The sequence below is a fragment of the Parambassis ranga genome, chromosome 14, assembly GCF_900634625.1.
Source record: "Parambassis ranga chromosome 14, fParRan2.1, whole genome shotgun sequence".
NCBI classification, from domain to species: domain Eukaryota; kingdom Metazoa; phylum Chordata; class Actinopteri; family Ambassidae; genus Parambassis; species Parambassis ranga.
Window position 1 is genome coordinate 785133 of NC_041034.1, and position 18293 is coordinate 803425.

At 46.2% G+C, this 18293-nt stretch overlaps 3 protein-coding genes and 1 pseudogene across 4 annotated transcripts in view; all 4 read left to right on the forward strand.

The window, feature by feature from the left end:
• LOC114446608 (olfactory receptor 146-like) overlaps positions 1 to 18221 on the forward strand; it is a 28657-nt gene extending 10436 nt beyond the window's left edge. The window contains exons 1-4 of one of the 2 annotated variants that reach the window (XM_028422269.1): positions 16189 to 16253; positions 16388 to 16456; positions 17031 to 17122; positions 17237 to 18221. In XM_028422269.1, the coding sequence (XP_028278070.1) occupies positions 17241 to 18182 (942 nt within the window). In that variant the 5' untranslated portion in view covers positions 16189 to 16253; positions 16388 to 16456; positions 17031 to 17122; positions 17237 to 17240 and the 3' untranslated portion in view covers positions 18183 to 18221. Of the gene's footprint in view, positions 1 to 16188; positions 16254 to 16387; positions 16457 to 17030; positions 17123 to 17236 lie in introns of those variants that run through there. The other variant, XM_028422270.1, reaches the window with a different exon arrangement.
• LOC114446446 (olfactory receptor 52N5-like) lies at positions 2401 to 3240 on the forward strand (annotated as a pseudogene).
• LOC114446447 (olfactory receptor 146-like) lies at positions 4926 to 5873 on the forward strand. Its single transcript, XM_028422089.1, has one exon. The coding sequence runs from the start codon at positions 4932 to 4934 to the stop codon at positions 5871 to 5873; it is 942 nt and encodes a 313-aa protein (XP_028277890.1). The 5' UTR covers positions 4926 to 4931.
• LOC114446609 (olfactory receptor 52D1-like) lies at positions 8026 to 8973 on the forward strand. The gene has a single exon (XM_028422271.1). It carries the CDS (start codon positions 8029 to 8031, stop codon positions 8971 to 8973), a length of 945 nt encoding a protein of 314 aa, XP_028278072.1. The 5' UTR covers positions 8026 to 8028.
• Positions 18222 to 18293: the final 72 nt, after the last annotated feature.

An 18293-nucleotide genomic window follows, 5' to 3' on the forward strand; every position in this document is an offset into this window, starting at 1 on the left:
TCAATCAAACAACAGTGTTTGATTAGATAATACAAATATTATATTGTGCAAAGAAACAAGATGATGATCGATCGTTTTTTGAGCCAGGGGTAAGGCTGGAGTAGAATGATCAGCTGCCTGGGCTGGCCCGTTAGGACCTGACTTTGTGTTGCTTAGTGTTCTTGTTGATGGTTTCAGAATATTCTGAATGTAGAAGAGTGAGAATGCTACACCGGCCTGCAGTGACAGCCTTTATATTTTTATTCTTTTTGACCATTTCTATAGATGTGGTCATAATTATCCTGTGGAGGAGGAACAAATGTGGCATTAAAAGGCCAAAGTGGGAATACAGTCGACTGACTGAGGTCACTCTGTATCTTAATGCTTTGTTTGTTTGTGCGACTCGAGTCCGAGTCTCTGACTTGTGGCCCAAACTCTGCCTGACTGCAGCCACATGTTCCCACTTCGATGTTAATCAGCCTCAGTTCTGGAGCTAATAGCCAACTAGTTCACTCATTCAAGTGATGCTAACAGTGTATCGGCGTCCTGACTGAGGAGCATTTAAAGCGCACAACACTTTACTCTTCATCCTCACACTCTGACCCCCATCGGTCTGGCTGCACTGTCCTCTGTCGCCCGCTTTATGCAGCTCTCACTCCAATGACTATTCACCGTCATACACATGTACATAACCACGCAATGAGCCAAGTGATCAGGAGAAAGTCAGACATCTGTTGTGAACTAGATCTTTGTTGTATGAAGACAGTGATTTTGATGTGACTTGTTTTATCCAGCCGAGTGAATAAACACAAACCAAGACTCCTTTTGTTTTGTCTAATTTTAGGCCAATTTCCAAGCTCCCCTTTATCGCCAACATTTTAGAGAGAGCTGTTTTAAACTGACTCCAAGAATTGTTAAAAACAGCTGATGTTTGTGAACAGTTTCAGTCTGGGTTTAGGCCTCTCCACAGCACTGAGACCTGCTCTTTTAAGTGTTTTTAATGATCTATTGGTGAACCTTGATACTGGTATCTGTGCCATCTTAATCCTTCTTGACTGTCCAACACAGTGGATCATAAAATCCTTCTGTGGTGCCTAGAGCACAGTGTCGGCCTAAAAGGCACTGCCCTAAAGTGGTTTGAGTCGTATCTCATAGATGATTCTCTGTCAAAACGGGGCAGCTTTCCTCTTCAGTGGCCCCTCTGACCTGGTCAGCACTGTGGTCAAGTCTAGCTTCTTTCAGCTTAGACTAATAACCAAAGTGAAACCGTATCTGAGGCAGGCTGACCTAGAAAAAGTAAGTCATGCTTTTATTACCTCTCGCCTGCACTACTGCAACTCCTTGTACGTAGGAATCGGGCAGTCTGAGCTCCATCGCCTGCAGCTTGTTCAGAATGCAGCAGCTCGTCTCTTAAGTGGCAAAAAGAAACGTGAGCATATCACTCCGGTGCTTTTATCGCTCCACCAGTTTTATTTTAAGATTTGTTTTTAAACGTCTAACCCCCAAGTACCTGGAAGACCTTATCAGGCTGCATCAGCCCTCCAGAAATCTCCACTCAACCAACCTGATGGTCCTGGAGATTCCTAGATCCATTCAGAGATCTAGAGGAGGCCGAGCCTTATCAGTGGCAGCTCTCTGGAACACACTGCCCCGAGCTGTGCAGTCTGCCAACAGCCTGTCCACTTGTTGAAGACTCACTTGTTCTGAGTAGCCTCTGCATGAGAGTAGCCACTTTGATAAGAGCTTTATATTTTTATGTATAGCCCTATTTTATTATTTTGATATTTTATGGATTTAACTGTAAAGCACTTTGGTAGGCTGTGGCCTTGGAAATGTGCTGTATCAATAAATGTGACATTGACACTGAAGTGGAAGTACTGCAATGTAATCCAATGATTTTAACAATGTAACTGTATTCTGATTACCATCTCTTTATATTGTAGCTGTAACAGAATACAGTTACTCATATTTTGCATTCTAGTTACAGAACATCAGTACATGTAATCTGTTACTCCCCAACACTGCGACGCTTCCTTCTCCATAGTTTGGTTAAAACCATGTAGTGTGAGGAGAACTGTTAGTAGGAGGGTGGAGAGCTCAGTTACTATGCTCACATTGCTGTTTGATCTCCCTACAGTAAACATCACGTCTATAAGACAGCACTGCAGAGTGGATCTTAACTGAAACGGGTGGATCTACCGACCAGTTCAGGGACACAGGAACAACCTGTAGATGTTAACCAGAGACGCTCGCGTGTTAAAGTATAACTATAGCTCCTCTGAATTATTCATATTGCCACGTACATGTAAGCAGTAACGTTAACCTTGTTTTCACTGTAAGTTTCTTACACAGCAAGGTGATCCAGGCTTCATAGTTGAGCTGCAGCCTTAGGTTGACTCAGTGTTGTGTTGTTCTTTCAGGTTGATGGAGAACTACACCTACAACAGCTTCACATTACAGCTGGAGGGGCTGTTCGTCCCAAAGGATTCTACACACACTGTCTTTCTTTTCATTTGCATCTCCTACATATTTATCATTGTTGCAAATGTCGGCATTGCTGTTCTGGTTTTCATGGACAAGAACCTCCATCAGCCCATGTACCTGCTGTTTTGTAATTTATCATTTAACGACTTGCTTGGAAACTCCATCATCATCCCCCGTTTGCTCATAGACATGTTGAGGACGCCCTCTGAGCGCCTCATCACTTACTATGAGTGCGTGGTTCAGGCTTTCACTGTGCACATGTTTGCCACCACCTCCCACACTGTGCTGATGATCATGGCCTTTGACTGATATGTGGCCATCTGTAATCCTCTGCGTTATGCTGCTATAATGACCAACAGGATGCTGCTGAGAGGATACGCCTCTCTGTTTAAACTCTCCTGTGAGGATGTGACTGTCAATAACGTGTACGGACTCACGTTCACTGTGGTCCTGTTCACAGGTTCTATTGGTACCATGGTGCTCACCTACTCTAAGATTACAGTAATCTGTCTGACCAGTAAGAGCAAGTCTCTGAACAGTAAAGCCTTGAAGACCTGCAGCACCCACCTGGTTGTGTTTGTGATCATGATATTTAGTGGGATGTCGATGATTGCTCTGCATCGTTTCCCTCAATACTCAGATTACAGGAAACTCTGCAGCATTCTGTTCCATATTGTCCCTGGAAGCCTCAACCCCATCATTTATGGAGTGCAGTCCAAAGAGATACGAAAGTTTCTGTCAACGTTTCTGCCAAAGAAAAGTTTGTCTTTAAAATAACTGACATCACAAACACAACTGACAGGTGATGGTTAGCAGAGATTCAACATTCAAGTGTTTATTGTCATGTACACAGTAAGGAAACATTGTGGAGGGGGGAGAAGGAGTTCCTGAGTCTGCTGGTCCTGCACTTCACACTCCTGTACCTCCGGCCTGAGGGAAGTAAACAGACCCTATTGGGGGTGGGTGGGGTCCTTGATGATGGAGGCAGCTCTCCTGTGGACTCTGGTCTGGTAGATGCTCTGAAGAGGGCAGAGAAGGCCTGGTGATCTTGGACTATCTATCTATTAATCATGTGGGTCTGACACGCTTTCCCTGTGAAAGGGCACTGAACTGTAGAGAACTTGATTTAACAGACATCCATCCATCCTCTGAACCCGCTTCGTCCTGCAGTGCAGGGTCACAGGGGGAGCCTGTCCCAGCTATCTACGGGTGAGAGGCAGGGTCCACCCTGGACAGGTCACCAGTCCATCGTATAGACTGGTCGCTCTAAATTACACCTATGGGCAATTTAGAGTGACCAATTAACCTAATAAGCACGTCTTTTAGAATGTGGGAGGAAGCTGGATTTTCCGATTTTACAGACAATTTTCAATAAAGTTGAGTGACTGTGAGCAGATGGCGTCTTGGACGTGTTTTTTGGCCCCTCCAAAAAATCTTTTTTGTAAATAATGAAAGAGTTCTGGAAGATTCTTCTTAAAGGAACGCACTAAAGTTTCATACTTAACCAAAAGACAAGAAGTGACAAAAGTGAAGGCCAAAAGCCACTGTAACAAGGATGAGCGAAATCTGATGTAGCTAGCAGCTCCTGCTCATGATCATGATGATTTTCTGTTTATATATTTCTTTCTATATTTCTATAGTCCATTTCTGTTTAAAGGTTTTTATACAGTAGTAAATATGTTCTTCTTTGGAAACAACTCAGCGATTTAAATGCTACCTAGGGATTTCGATATTTATTATACATTTCAATTTCATTTTTGATGTTTATTCTTGTTTGTAACAAAAAATAATTCCCCCTCGGGGATAAATAAAGAAATTCTGATTTCTGATGAGCCGTGTCCTCCAAGGTTTCTTCCTGTTAAAAGGAGTTTTTCCTGACACTGTCTGCTTGCTCGGGGGTTCAGGCTCTGGGTCTCTGTGAAGAGCTTTGAGACAGTTCTGCTTGTAAAATGCTCTATATAAATAAAACACATTGATTGATCCACATCATCAAGGAAGTGGCTACAGGATGTAACTGTAAAAGTGAACTACACCTTTTATTCACACACCTTGTAAATATTCACATAACTAAAAAAACTGTAGAAATAATCCATTCTTGTGTGGGAAATTTCATATTTCATCAGCTGTTCAAGCTTGTAAACAGCTTTGACAGTGAAAACCACACTTACTATTACATCATACATCACTCAAGGGGAAGGTGTCCGAAGTTTAAATGATGTTTCAGGAAGCAGAGGTGTGTTGTTCAGTGCTGGTGGTATTACCAGACGAGACCTGGGTGGCACACAGTGAAACTCAGGACACATAGGGTGGGTCATCTGTGACAGGACATCTTTTAAAATGTATCAGGACTTAAAGAACTTCTTCTCACATGTTATCAGAGCCTATGGAATACTGTTTACTTCATGCTTCTGTTGTATTGAGGTCCACGAAAACTGCTGTCACCAGCCTTGTTTTGTTCTCACAGGTTGATGGAAAACTACACCTACAACAGCTTCACACTCCAGCTGGAGGGGTTGAATGTTCCAAAGGACTCCGTCCTGTCAGCCTTCCTCTTCTTCTTTTTGTCCTACCTGTTTATCATTGTTGCAAATTTGGGCATTGCTGTTCTAGTTTTCATGGACAGGAGCCTCCACCAGCCCATGTACCTGCTGTTCTGTAACCTCCCCTTTAATGACATTCTTGGAAATTCGATCATGATCCCCCGTTTGCTCATAGACATGATGAGGCCGCCCTCTGAGCGCCTCATCACGTACTATGAGTGTGTTGCCCAAGCCTTTACTTCACACATGTACGGCACCACCTCCCACACTGTGCTGATGATCATGGCCTTTGACAGATATGTGGCCATCTGTAATCCTCTGCGTTATTCTTCCATAATGACCAACAGGATGGTGGTTAAGCTGACGGTCTCAGCCTGGGGAGCGGCCTTGGTTCTGGTCGGGATTCTGCTGGGTCTGACCATCCGGCTGAACCGATGCAGGACTATGATCATGAATCCATACTGTGATAACGCCTCTCTGTTTAAACTCTCCTGTGAGGATGTGACTGTCAATAACGTGTACGGCCTCACGTTCACCGTGGTCCTGTTCACAGGTTCTATTGGTACCATGGTGCTCACCTACTCTAAGATTACAGTAATCTGTCTGACCAGTAAGAGCAAGTCTCTGAACAGTAAAGCCTTGAAGACCTGCAGCACCCACCTGGTGGTGTATGTGATCATGCTATTTAGTGGGATGTCACTCATTGCTCTGCATCGTTTCCCTCAGTACTCAGATTACAGGAAACTCTGCAGCATTCTGTTCCATATTGTCCCTGGAAGCCTCAACCCCATCATTTATGGAGTGCAGTCCAAAGAGATACGAAGGTTTTTGTCAATGTTGTTGCTGAAGAAAGTTTGGCCATCAAAATAACTATTTATACACTATATTTGATATATTTACATACAATTTCGCAACTTAGTTATTTCACTCTGATGTATTGAGGGTTAATATCAACCAAAATTCTTATAGTAACCATTTAAAGTGGCCCATCTGGACCACTAATGGGTCACTTTTAAATGTGAGAAAAGTTAATTGACTTGCAATGATATTAAAATTCACAATATATTTAGTGTAAGATAATAAATGGCTAGTCTGATAGTAAGGTGGTACTACTTCAAAAATGCAGCTGTGTCTCACACCCATGACTTCACATTTTATGTATATTGGAAGAACAGAACAGCAAAGACGTGAGAGGCGATGTGGTATGCACAAACAAATGATGAGACTGATCAGACCTGCTGCTGTTGCCTAGTTACACAACAACAAATACAACCAGCAGAGACCACACCTCATCACTCATCCAACACAGCAGTTGTGTTTTAAGTAGCTGTGTCCATCATCGGCCACCAGCTCGGATTTCATAGAAGGTTGAATATGAAACACTCTCCTGCATCCTTCAAAAGAAGACCATAGATCAGGTCAGGGCTTTGTTGACCTGGTTGACTCATGAACCAGTCACACACATGATTGTATGATGATATTGGTGTCACCATTGATCAGAACAAGCTGCTCCTCCTGCCCCCTTAACAACTATGGTTGGTTTTAAACTCAGCTCATCTTCAAATGCAGCTTTTGAAGGATAGAGCCCCTGAACCGGCAGGAAGCTGCAAACTAAACATTTGCTCTACTCTGTAGGGAATAAGGGTGATGACTAACAGTGATAAAATAAGAAGAGACAACAATTAGAAATGTACAAATGTCCAAAAATGAGAGTGTTCCTCATAGATCTGTGGAATCTAAGAGAGAACTGGTTTGAAAATTAGTTGCATGTAAATCCAGCTTCACCGAGCTGTACCTGCAGTGGGTTATTTAATCCAAGTACTGCACGGAGGTTTCTGACTCTCATCTCTTCTGTAATGTCTGTGTAAAGATTTTATTACCATTTAAAAATCATGTAGGAATCTAGTGTCCATGTATATATACCTGTATTTTGTAGAAGAAAGGATGATATGATGAAGTATCAAAGCATTTGGGAAACTCGTGGCTTGGCTTTCATAAGCGTGTTTGTGTTACTGGCTGAGTTCATACAACTTAAACACTAGATGTTTATATCAAGTCCCTTTCAGAACTTTCTCACTCATGTTGACATTTTAGTGTGTTCATACCAGAATTCAACAAATACATGCTTAAACTGATCTGAGTTTGAATTCTGTGTTGATGTGGTTCAGTCATCATCCATCCACTCCATCATCCACTCCACTGTCCACTCCATCATCCATCCACTCCATCATCCACTCCATCATCCATCCACTCCATCATCCATCATCCATCCACTCCATCATCCACCCACTCCATTGTCCATTCCATCATCCATCCACTCCATCATCTACTCCATTGTCCACTCCATCATCCATCCACTCCATTGTCCACTTCATTGTCCACTCCATCATCCATCATCCACTCCATTACCCACTTCATTGTCCACTCCAACCACTCCATCACCTCTCAATTCTATTATCTCCTACATCATCCATTCACTTCACCATCCACTCCATCATCCATCCACTCCATCATCCATGCCATCACTTTAAGAGGACGTGATGCGACTGGTGACTACTATACTATAAGTTTTAACAGTCAGCTAGCATCAGGGTTGAAGTAATTTAAAAACTGATTGAACCTGAGCTCTCGGTCAGATCCTCCACAATAAAGGACGACTGTGCTTGCTATTTTCCTAATGATTTGTAATTGTGAACTTTACATGATTACTCTTAATATATCTAAATCATTCAGTCTAAATATTATGCTGTGATGAATCTCAGGCTGCAAACTGCACTCATCATAATGAGCACATGATGTGGCATCATGATGACCCAACTGGGCCTATAAAGCACTGCATTCTGGAGAATGAGAAGCCAGTCTGCACTGGGCAGATGAAAGATAAGACCGACTGAAACCAGACACACTTCATGTACGGTTAACTGAATTGTTTGAACACAAAACATAATTTCTCTCAGTTTCTTTTACAGAACTATATTTTGCAGTAGACTGTGTTGACCTGTATTAACTGTTTCCTTTCAGGTTGATGGAAAACTACACCTACAACAGCTTCACACTCCAGCTGGAGGGGCTAAATGGCTCCAAGGACTCCACATACCCTGTGTTTATTTCTCTATGCATCTCCTACCTGTTTATAATTATTACAAATGTCGGCATTGCTGTTCTGGTTTTCATGGATAAGAACCTGCACCAGCCCATGTACCTGCTTTTCTGTAACCTCCCCGTCAATGACATTCTTGGAAATTCGATTTTGGTGCCTCGCCTGCTCTCGGACATCCTGCTGCTGCCCTCTGAGCGCCTCATCACTTACTATGAGTGTGTGGTTCAGGCTTTTACCGCACACATGTTCGGCACCACCTCCCACACTGTGCTGATGATCATGGCCTTTGACAGATATGTGGCCATCTGTAATCCTCTGCGTTATTCTTCCATAATGACCAACAGGATGGTGGTTAAGCTGACGGTCTCAGCCTGGGGAGTGCCCTTGGTTCTGGTCGGGATTCTGCTGGGTCTGACCATCCGGCTGAACCGATGCAGGACTATGATCATGAATCCATACTGTGATAACGCCTCTCTGTTCAAACTCTCCTGTGAGGATGTGACTGTCAATAACATCTACGGCCTCACGTTCACTGTGGTCCTGCTCACCTCCTCTATCGGCTGCATCGTGCTCACCTACTCTAAGATCACCTTTGTCTGTCTGACCAATAAGAGCAAGTCTCTGAACAGTAAAGCCTTGAAGACCTGCAGCACTCACCTGGTTGTGTATGTGATCATGATATTTAGTGGGATGTCAATGATAGCTCTGCATCGTTTCCCTCAGTACTCAGATTACAGGAAACTCTGCAGCATTCTGTTCCATATTGTCCCTGGAAGCCTCAACCCCATCATTTATGGAGTGCAGTCCAAAGAGATACGAAGGTTTCTGTCAAAGTTGTTTAAGTCTAAGAATGTGTTAATGCTCTCTTAATGTCCGTGTTTTGTTCATATGTAATATAATCTGTGTTATAGCAAACCTGGACCTGAGGGCAGCAGCTAATGTGGACATTTTTTCAAAACACACTGAGAACTTTTTATCCTGGCTTTTAGTTAATTGGCAAAACTTTATTTACTTACTTATTCATTCGCATTCAGTCGCATTTTAAGTAACCTTTTGGGTTTTAATGGTAAGACTTTTATGTCTTACTGTGTGATTTTGTGTCTGCTGTTATTTCATAGTTTTAGGTTTTATTTCCAGTCCATCAGTGTTTCCTCATACTACATAACTAAGTGAAATGGTTTACAGTGCTTTCTTGGTCCATGTTTTTATTCTTTGATTTTAACTTCTTTGTTTTGACATGTTTTGATACTGAAAGGGATGTATGTGTACATGTACACGTGCCATGAACGTACCCCGCAAGGTATGGGTATGAAAAGTGCTATATAAAAGAAGATTGATTGATTATAAGACAGCCCCTCAGAAAATCTTTGTTCAGTTAGCACATATGTTTGGTTCCCCTAAAGTTCTTTTCCTTTAGTGTACATTAGCTACTCCCTTGCAAACTGACGATTAACTGAATCATCTATAAGTTGGTAAGAATAACTTAGGGCAGGGGTATTCAACTTCAAGTTGAAGAGGTCCAGTTGGAGAAAATTTCTTGAAGCAAAGGTCAGAATATATATATATATGTATATATATATATATATATATATATATATATATATATATATATATATATATATATATACATGTGTATATATATATATATATATATATATATATATGTATGTATATACACTCAACAAAAATATAAACGCAACACTTTTGTTTTTGCTCCCATGTTTCATGAGATGGACTTGAAGATCTAAACTTCATTCCAGATACACAATATTACCATTCCTCTCAAACATTGTTCACAAATCTGTCTAAATGTGTGATAGTGAGCACTTCTGCTTTGCTGAGATAATCCATCCCACCTCACAGGTGTGCCACATCAAGATGCTGATCTGACATCATGATTAGTGCACAGGTGTACCTCAAACTGCCCACAATAAAAGGCCACCCTGAAATGTGCATTTTGTTTCTGCTTTATTGGCGGTCTGGGGACTCAGAACCAGTCAGTATCTGGTGTGACCACCATTTGCCTCATGCAGTGCAACACATCTTCTTCGCATAGAGTTTATCAGATTGTCTATTGTGGCCTGTGGAATGTTGGTCCACTCCTCTTCAATGGCTGTGCGAAGTTGCTGGATATTAGTGGGAACTGGTGCACGCTGACGTATACGCCGGTCAAGCACATCCCAAACATGTTCAATGGGTGACATGTCCGGTGAGTATGCTGGCCATGCAAGAACTGGGACATTTTCAGCTTCCAAGAATTGTGTACAGATCCTTGCAACATGGGGCCGTGCATTATCTTGCTGAAACATGAGGTGATGTTCATGGATGTATGGCACAACAATGGGCCTCAGGATCTCATCACGGTATCTCTGTGCATTCAAAATGCCATCAATAAAATGCACCTGTGTTCTTCGTCCATAACAGATGCCTGCCCATACCATGACCCCACCACCACCATGGGCCACTCGATCCACAACATTGACATCAGCAAAGCGCTCACCCACACGACGCCACACACGCTGTCTGCCATCTGCCCTGAACAATGTAAACCGAGATTCATCCATGAAGAGAACACCTCTCCAACGTGCTAGACGCCATCGAATGTGAGCATTTGCCCACTCAAGTCTGTTACGGCGACGATCTGGAGTCAGGTTAAGACCCCGATGAGGACGACGAGCATGCAGTTGAGCTTCCCTGAGACGGTTTCTGACAGTTTGTGCAGAAATTGTTTGGTTATGCAAACCAATTGTTTCAGCAGCTGTCTGAGTGGCTGGTCTCAGACGATCTCGGAGGTGAACCTGCTGGATGTGGAGGTCCTGGGCTGGTGTGGTTACTCGTGGTCTGCGGTTGTGAGGCCGGTTGGATGTACTGCCATATTCTCTGAAACGCCTTTGGAGACGGCTTATGGTGGAGAAATGAACATTCAATGCACGAGCAACAGATCTGGTTGACATTCCTGCTGTCAGCATGCCAATTGCACGCTCCCTCAATGCTTGTGGCATCTGTGGCATTTTGCTGTGAGACAAAACTGCACATTTTATCTTATCTTATCTTATTTCAGGGTGGCCTTTTATTGTGGGCAGTTTGAGGTACACCTGTGCACGAATCATGATGTCAGATCAGCATCTTGATGTGGCACACCTGTGAGGTGGGATGGATTATCTCAGCAAAGCAGAAGTGCTCACTATCACACACAGATTTGTGAACAATGTTTGAGAGGAATGGTAATATTGTGTATCTGGAATGATAATTCCAGATATCACAAAATTTAGATCTTCAAGTCCATCTCATGAAACATGGGAGCAAAAACAAAAGTGTTGCGTTTATATTTTTGTTGAGTGTGTATATATATATATATATATATATATATATATATATATATATACATGTGTATATATATATATATATATATATATATATATGGACCATGGACCACCACCTTACCGTGGTGGAGGGGTTTGAGTGCCCAGGTGATCCTAGGAGCTATGTTGTCGGGGGCTTAATGCCCCCAGCAGGGTCTCCCAAGGCAAACAGGTCCTGGGTGATGGGCCAGACTAAGAGCGGTCCAAACACCCCCTTATGAAGAAAAGAAGAACAAGGACCGTGACGTCGCCCGGTATGGCGCAGCCGGGGCCCCACCCTGGAACCTCGAATGCGAGCGCCTGGTGGCCGGGTTTCCCCACGGGGCCCGGCCGGGCTTAGCCCGAAGGAGCGACGTGGGGCCGACCTCCCATGGGCCCACCACCTGTGGGAGGAACCGTAAGGGGCCGGTGCAGAGTGGATTGGGTGGCAGTCGAAGGCGGGGGCCTCGGCGACCTGACCACAGGACACAGAAACTGGCTCTGGGGACATGGAATGTCACCTCGCTGGGGGGGAAAGAGCCTGAGCTTGTGCGGGAGGCCGAGCGGTACCGACTAGATATAGTCGGGCTCGCCTCCACGCACAGTTCGGGTTCTGGAACCCAACTCCTTGAGAGGGGTTGGACTCTCTTCTATTCTGGAGTTGCCCATGGTGCGAGGCGGCGGGCTGGTGTGGGCTTGCTTACAGCCCCACAGCTTAGCTGCCATGTGTTGGAGTTTTCCCCAGTATGTGAGAGGGTCGCCTCCCTGCGCCTTCGGGTTGGGGAGAGGTCTCTCACTGTGGTTTCGGCGTATGCGCCGAACAGCAGTGTAGAGTACTTGACCTTCTTACAGTCCCTGGGAGGGGTGCACCAGGGCACCCTAGGCCGGAGGTCAATGATCGATTTTGTAATCGTGTCATCTGACCTTCGACCTTGTGTTTTGGACACTCGGGTGAAGAGAGGGGCTGAGCTGTCAACTGATCACTACCTGGTGGTGAGTTGGATCCGTTGGCGGGGGAAGAGGCTGGACAGGCCCGGCAGGCCCAAACGTACTGTGCGGGTCTGTTGGGAGCGTTTGGCTGAACCCTCCGCTAGGGAGATCTTCAACTCCCACCTCCGGGAGAGCTTCACCCAGATTCCGAGGGAGGCTGGAGACATTGAGTCGGAGTGGACCATGTTTTCCACCTCCATTGTTGATGCGGCCGTCCGAAGCTGCGGCCGCAAAGCCTCTGGTGCCTGTCGTGCAGGGCAGTTGTAGAGGCAAAAACTCGGGCCTGGGAGGAGTTCGGGGAGGCCATGGAGGAGGACTATCGGTCAGCCTCAAAGAGATTCTGGCAAACTGTCCGGCGCCTCAGGAGGGGGAAGCAGTACTCTGCCAACACTGTATTCAGTGGAGGTGGGGAGCTGTTGACCTCGACTGAGGGGGTGGTTGGACGGTGGAAGGAGTACTTTGAGGGTCTCCTCAATCCCATAACGGAACACGCCTTCCGTTATGGAAGCGGAGGCTGATGGCTTAGTGGTGGACTCGTTCATCACCTGTGCTGAAGTTGCCGAGGTAGTCAAAAAGCTCCCCGGCGGCAAGGCACCGGGGGTGGACGAGATTCGCCCTGGGTACCTTAAGTCTCTGGATGTTGTGGGGCTGTCTTGGCTGACACGCCTCTGCAACATCGCGTGGCAATCGGGGGCAGTGCCGCTGGACTGGCAGACTGGGGTGGTGGTCCCTCTTTTTAAAAAGGGGGACCGGAGGGTGTGCTCCAACTACAGGGGGATCACACTCCTCAGCCTCCCTGGGAAAGTCTATGCCAGGGTACTGGAGAGGAGAATTAGGCCTATAGTCGAACCTCGGATTCAGGAGGAGCAATGTGGTTTTCGTCCTGGCCGCGGAACGCTGGACCAGCTCTATACCCTCCGCAGGGTGCTGGAGGGTTCATGGGAGTTCGCCCAACCACTCCACATGTGTTTTGTGGACTTGGAGAAGGCGTTCGACCGTGTCCCTCGCGGCATCTTGTGGGAGGTGCTCTGGGAGTATGGGGTCCGTGGCCCTCTGCTGAGGGCTGTTAGGTCCCTGTATGACCGGAGCAGGAGCTTGGTTCGCATTGCCGGCAGTAAGTCAGACCTGTTCCCTGTGCATGTTGGATTCCGGCAGGGCTGCCCTTTGTCACCGGTTCTGTTCATAATTTTTATGGACAGAATTTCTAGGCGCAGCGAGGGACCGGAGGGGATCTGGTTGGGGAACCATAGGATTGCATCTCTGCTTTTTGCGGATGATGTTGTCCTGTTGGCTTCATGGAGCCGGGACCTCCAGTGTGCACTGGGACGGTTTGCAGCTGAGTGTGAAGCGGCTGGGATGAGAATCAGCACCTCCAAGTCTGAGGCCATGGTTCTCAATCGGAAAAAGGTAGTTTGTCCTCTCTGGGTGGGAGGAGAGCTCCTGCCCCAAGTGGAGGAGTTTGTGTATCTCGGGGTCTCGTTCACGAGTGAGGGAAAAATGGAGCGGGAGATTGACAGACGGATCGGTGCAGCTTCCGCAGTAATGCGGTCGCTGTACCGGTCTGTTGTGGTGTCGATTTACCAGTCAATCTACGTCCCTACCCTCACCTATGGTCATGAGCTTTGGGTAGTGACCGAAAGAATGAGATCGCGAATACAGGCGGCCGAAATGAGTTTCCTGCGAAGGGTGGCTGGAAGGGTGGCTATCTCCCTTAGAGATAGGGTGAGAAGCTCAGTCACCAGAGAGGAGCTCGGAGTAGAGCCGCTGCTCCTCCACATCGAGAGGAGCCAGCTGAGGTGGCTCGGGCATCTGGTTCGGATGCCTCCTGGACGCCTCCCTGGGGAGGTGTTCCGGGCATGTCCCACTGGGAGGAGGCCCCGGGGAAGACCCAGGATGCGGTGGAGAGACTATGTCTCTCGGCTGGCCTGGGAACGCCTCGGGATTCCCCCAGAGGAGCTGGAGGAAGTGTCTGGTGAGAGGGAAGTCTGGGTGTCCCTGCTTAGACTGCTGCCCCTGCGACCCGGCCCCGGATAAGCGGTTGAAGATGGATGGATGGATGGATATATATACATGTATATATATATATATATATATACATGTATATATATATATATACATGTATATATACATATACATATACATATACATATGTATATGTATATATGTATCTGTTCCGGCCCTGGTGGCCTCCGCTCACCAGGGCCGGAACAGAAATGCAGGTACAGAAGCCAACCAGGGCCAAAACAGGAACACCTGGACGATGGCCCGCCACAGGGACCCAGAGCTGAGGACACTCCAGGGTCAGGACAGGAAATAAGGGCCGAGGAACCTCCAGGGTTGGGACTGGAACCCAAAGACGAAGAACTACCAAGGTTGAAACTGGAATCCTGAAAAAAAGGTCCCCCAGGGCCAGAACTGGAACCTGGGAACAAAGGCCTGCTAGGGCCGGAACTGGAACCCAGAGCTAAGGATCCTCCAGTGGCAGGGCAGGGACCCCCAGTGGCTGCGATGGGCCCCGCCAGAGTTCAAACCAGAGACCCCCAGAGTCAGGGTAGAGGACCCCCATAGTCCAAACTGGCAACTCCCAGAGTCGCAGTCAGTGCCACCACAGCTCCAAAATACAAGAACTCCCAAGTTTTTGCAGACAATCCATCAAAGGTGACACATGAAGCCCCCTGGGTGGATGGTGCCATGGGAAGCCCAACCAGCACCAAATCAGTCTTAGGTGCATCTACTAGCTCAGAAGCAGGAACACGTGAAGAAGGGGGTCCAGCTAGCTCTGCAGAAGACAAGAAGTGAGCCTCGGCAGGGTCAGGGAAAGAGGGGGCGGAGGCCAAAGCTGGAGCAGGATCTGGTGAGGAGGGTGCAGCTGGCGCAGTCGAAGATGTCAGACCACCATCTGACACTGGAACCCATGAGGAAAGACCAACCGCCTCCACAGGAATCTCTGGACTACCAGCTGACACAGACTCAGACGAGTGGAGTTCAGCTGGTGATGTTGAGGACGTCGGATCACCAGCTGACACTGATACACACAGGGAAGGCCCAACCGGCTCCATGGGAGGACTGGAGCCACCAGATGGAGCAGAAACTGGTCAGGAGGCCCTGGTAGGGAGTGCCAGAGCCACCAAAGGAGGGAACTCCTCCTCCGGACCATCTCCTAGAACACTGGCTGATAGTCAGGAAGCATCCAGGGCTCAGTGACCAGGACCTCCTCCATATGGGCCTGCAGCTCCTGCATTGTAGTATAGAGATCCCCCAACTGCAGAAGCAGGGACATCCGGTGGGCAGACCCTTTGCTTGTTAATGTCCTCCCAATCGAACACAAGCTCTACAGGGTCCTTAATGTCTTGCCTTTCTGCTGAGTCCAAAACTGGCTGGATTGTACTGTCGTGAGTGGTTTAAGGAAGACTCAAAACGCAGGCAGGATGTCACGACCTGGTGTTTTTTATGGTTTTGTTTTCCTTGTTTTGGGTTTTTAGTTTAATCTGTGTGATTTATTGTGATTCTTTATGTAGTTGTTAGGTTTGTGTTCTGTTCTCTGGGTTTTTGTTTAGGTCTTGTCTTGTGCGTCCTGTTTAATTTGATAGTCATGCCCTCCCTGTGCATTGTCTTGAGTTTTGCTTCCTGTGGTTTCCCTCCTTGTTTGATTACCTGCCCTGCCCTCATGTGTGTCACCTGTGTCTCGTTGTCTTCCCTGGTATAGTCTGTGTCTCCCCCTCTGTCTTTGCTAGTTCGTTTCGTCTCTCGTGGAGTTAGTGTCTCGTCCTTGTGGGAATGTCTTTGTGTCCCGCCTGCCTTGACCACGTGAACCTTTTGGTAATTATGCTTGCTATGTTTTGAACTACGAACTCTAGAGTCTATGCTAAGCCATGCTATGTGTGATCTTTTGTTTGAATTTTTGTATTTTTTGCCCTCCTGGCCTTGAATAAAGAACTGCCTTTTGATTTTAGGCACCACTCTGTGCCTCTGCAACTGTGTCCTCATCCACCACAACTCCTGACACAGGATACAGCAACCAGGTGGGTTTTATTGAAAAACTAAACCAACCCCAACCCAAACGTACAAAACTAAGTCAGAAAATAACCAACAAAAACCATCTAAACAACTTACAAGAACCCTGAAGGTAAAAAGGCACCTGTCCAGACAAGCCGCAACCAAACTATGGTGTCCTGTTCGGCCAAATCAGCCTCCAATAATTATAATAGGGCTGACACCTAGTGGCCAAAATATATATCTGTTACTGGACCCTGCCTAAAATCACACCTCAAACACATGTTCACAGAGAATGCCTGTTAGCAAGTTTTTATCACACTGATCAGTTTCCACGTGCTCATTTTAAAAAATTATTGTTGACTAAAAAGGCACATCCCAGCTCTTGACTCAAAAAAGGAAGTGGATGGGTGCACCTGCAGCCCATGATATCAGCTGATAATTCTTCACATACTATAATCCAGATTTATCACCTGTAACACCTTTAACCAACAGCTTGAGCCTCTGCTCCTCCTGATGGACTAATCAGTTTGGGAATATGATTGATGTTTTCATAATGTTGCACCACAGATATCTGAGGTAACCAACTCTGACTCCCCCTAGAATACAACAGACTATATGAACCCAGACCAAAGACCGACTCAGTCAGATGAGACGGAAGAACCAGGAGGCTGACAGCAGATACAACAGTCTGTGTAAGAATTCTAATAATCTGCACTTACTTCATTTTTAAAACGTCCTTAGATTATAACTGCTTGATGTGTACATGTCTTTGGTTACCAGATCGTCTTTGATGCATGTTCTTGCAGGTTGATGGAAAACCACACGCTGAACAGCTTCACGCTGCAGCTGGAAGGCTTACCATTATCCAAAGATGCCATCTATCCCGTCTTCTCCTTCTTCTTTTTCTCCTACCTGTTTATAATTATTACAAATGTCGGCATTGCTGTTCTGGTTTTCATGGATAAGAGCCTCCACCAGCCCATGTACCTGCTGTTCTGTAACCTCCCCTTTAATGACATAGTTGGAAATTCGATCATGGTGCCTCGCCTGCTCTCGGACATCCTGCATCCACCCTCTGAGCGCCTCATCACTTACTATGAGTGTGTGGTTCAGGCTTTCACTACACACATGTTCGGCACCACCTCCCACACTGTGCTGATGATCATGGCCTTTGACAGATATGTGGCCATCTGTAACCCTCTGCGTTATTCTTCCATAATGACCAACAGGATGGTGGTTAGGCTGACGGTCTCAGCCTGGGGAGTGGCCTCGGTTCTGGTCGGGATTCTGCTGGGTCTGACCATCCGGCTGAACCGATGCAGGACTATGATCATGAATCCATACTGTGATAATCCCTCTGTGTTCAAACTCTCCTGTGAGGATGTGACTGTCAATAACATCTATGGCCTCATGTTCACTGTGGTCCTGCTCACCTCCTCCATCGGCAGCATCGTGCTCACCTACTCTAAGATCACCTTTGTCTGTCTGACCAGTAAGAGCAAGTCTCTGAACAGTAAAGCCTTGAAGACCTGCAGCACCCACCTGGTGGTGTACCTGATCATGCTAGTCAGTGGATTTATCGTCATTATTCTGCATCGTTTCCCTCAGTACTCAGATTACAGGAAGCTGTCTGCCATTCTGTTTCATATCATCCCTGGAAGTCTGAACCCCATCATTTATGGAGTGCAGTCTGCAGAAATCATCAAATCTTTGTCCAGGTTGTTCAGATCTAACCAGGTGATGGCAAAATGACTGAAACTGTGTAAACTTTCCACCTGAAAACGAAACTTCTGTCTTTTTACTCTCATTAACGTTCTGATGATGTCAGTGTCAGATTTCCTGAACTCTGCATGTGCTAACTGA

What these genes read in the sequence shown, in the direction of transcription:
- LOC114446447 (XM_028422089.1), top strand. Translation starts at nt 4,932, where the DNA reads ATGGAAAACTACACCTACAACAGCTTCACACTCCAGCTGGAGGGGTTG.
- LOC114446609 (XM_028422271.1), top strand. Translation starts at nt 8,029, where the DNA reads ATGGAAAACTACACCTACAACAGCTTCACACTCCAGCTGGAGGGGCTA.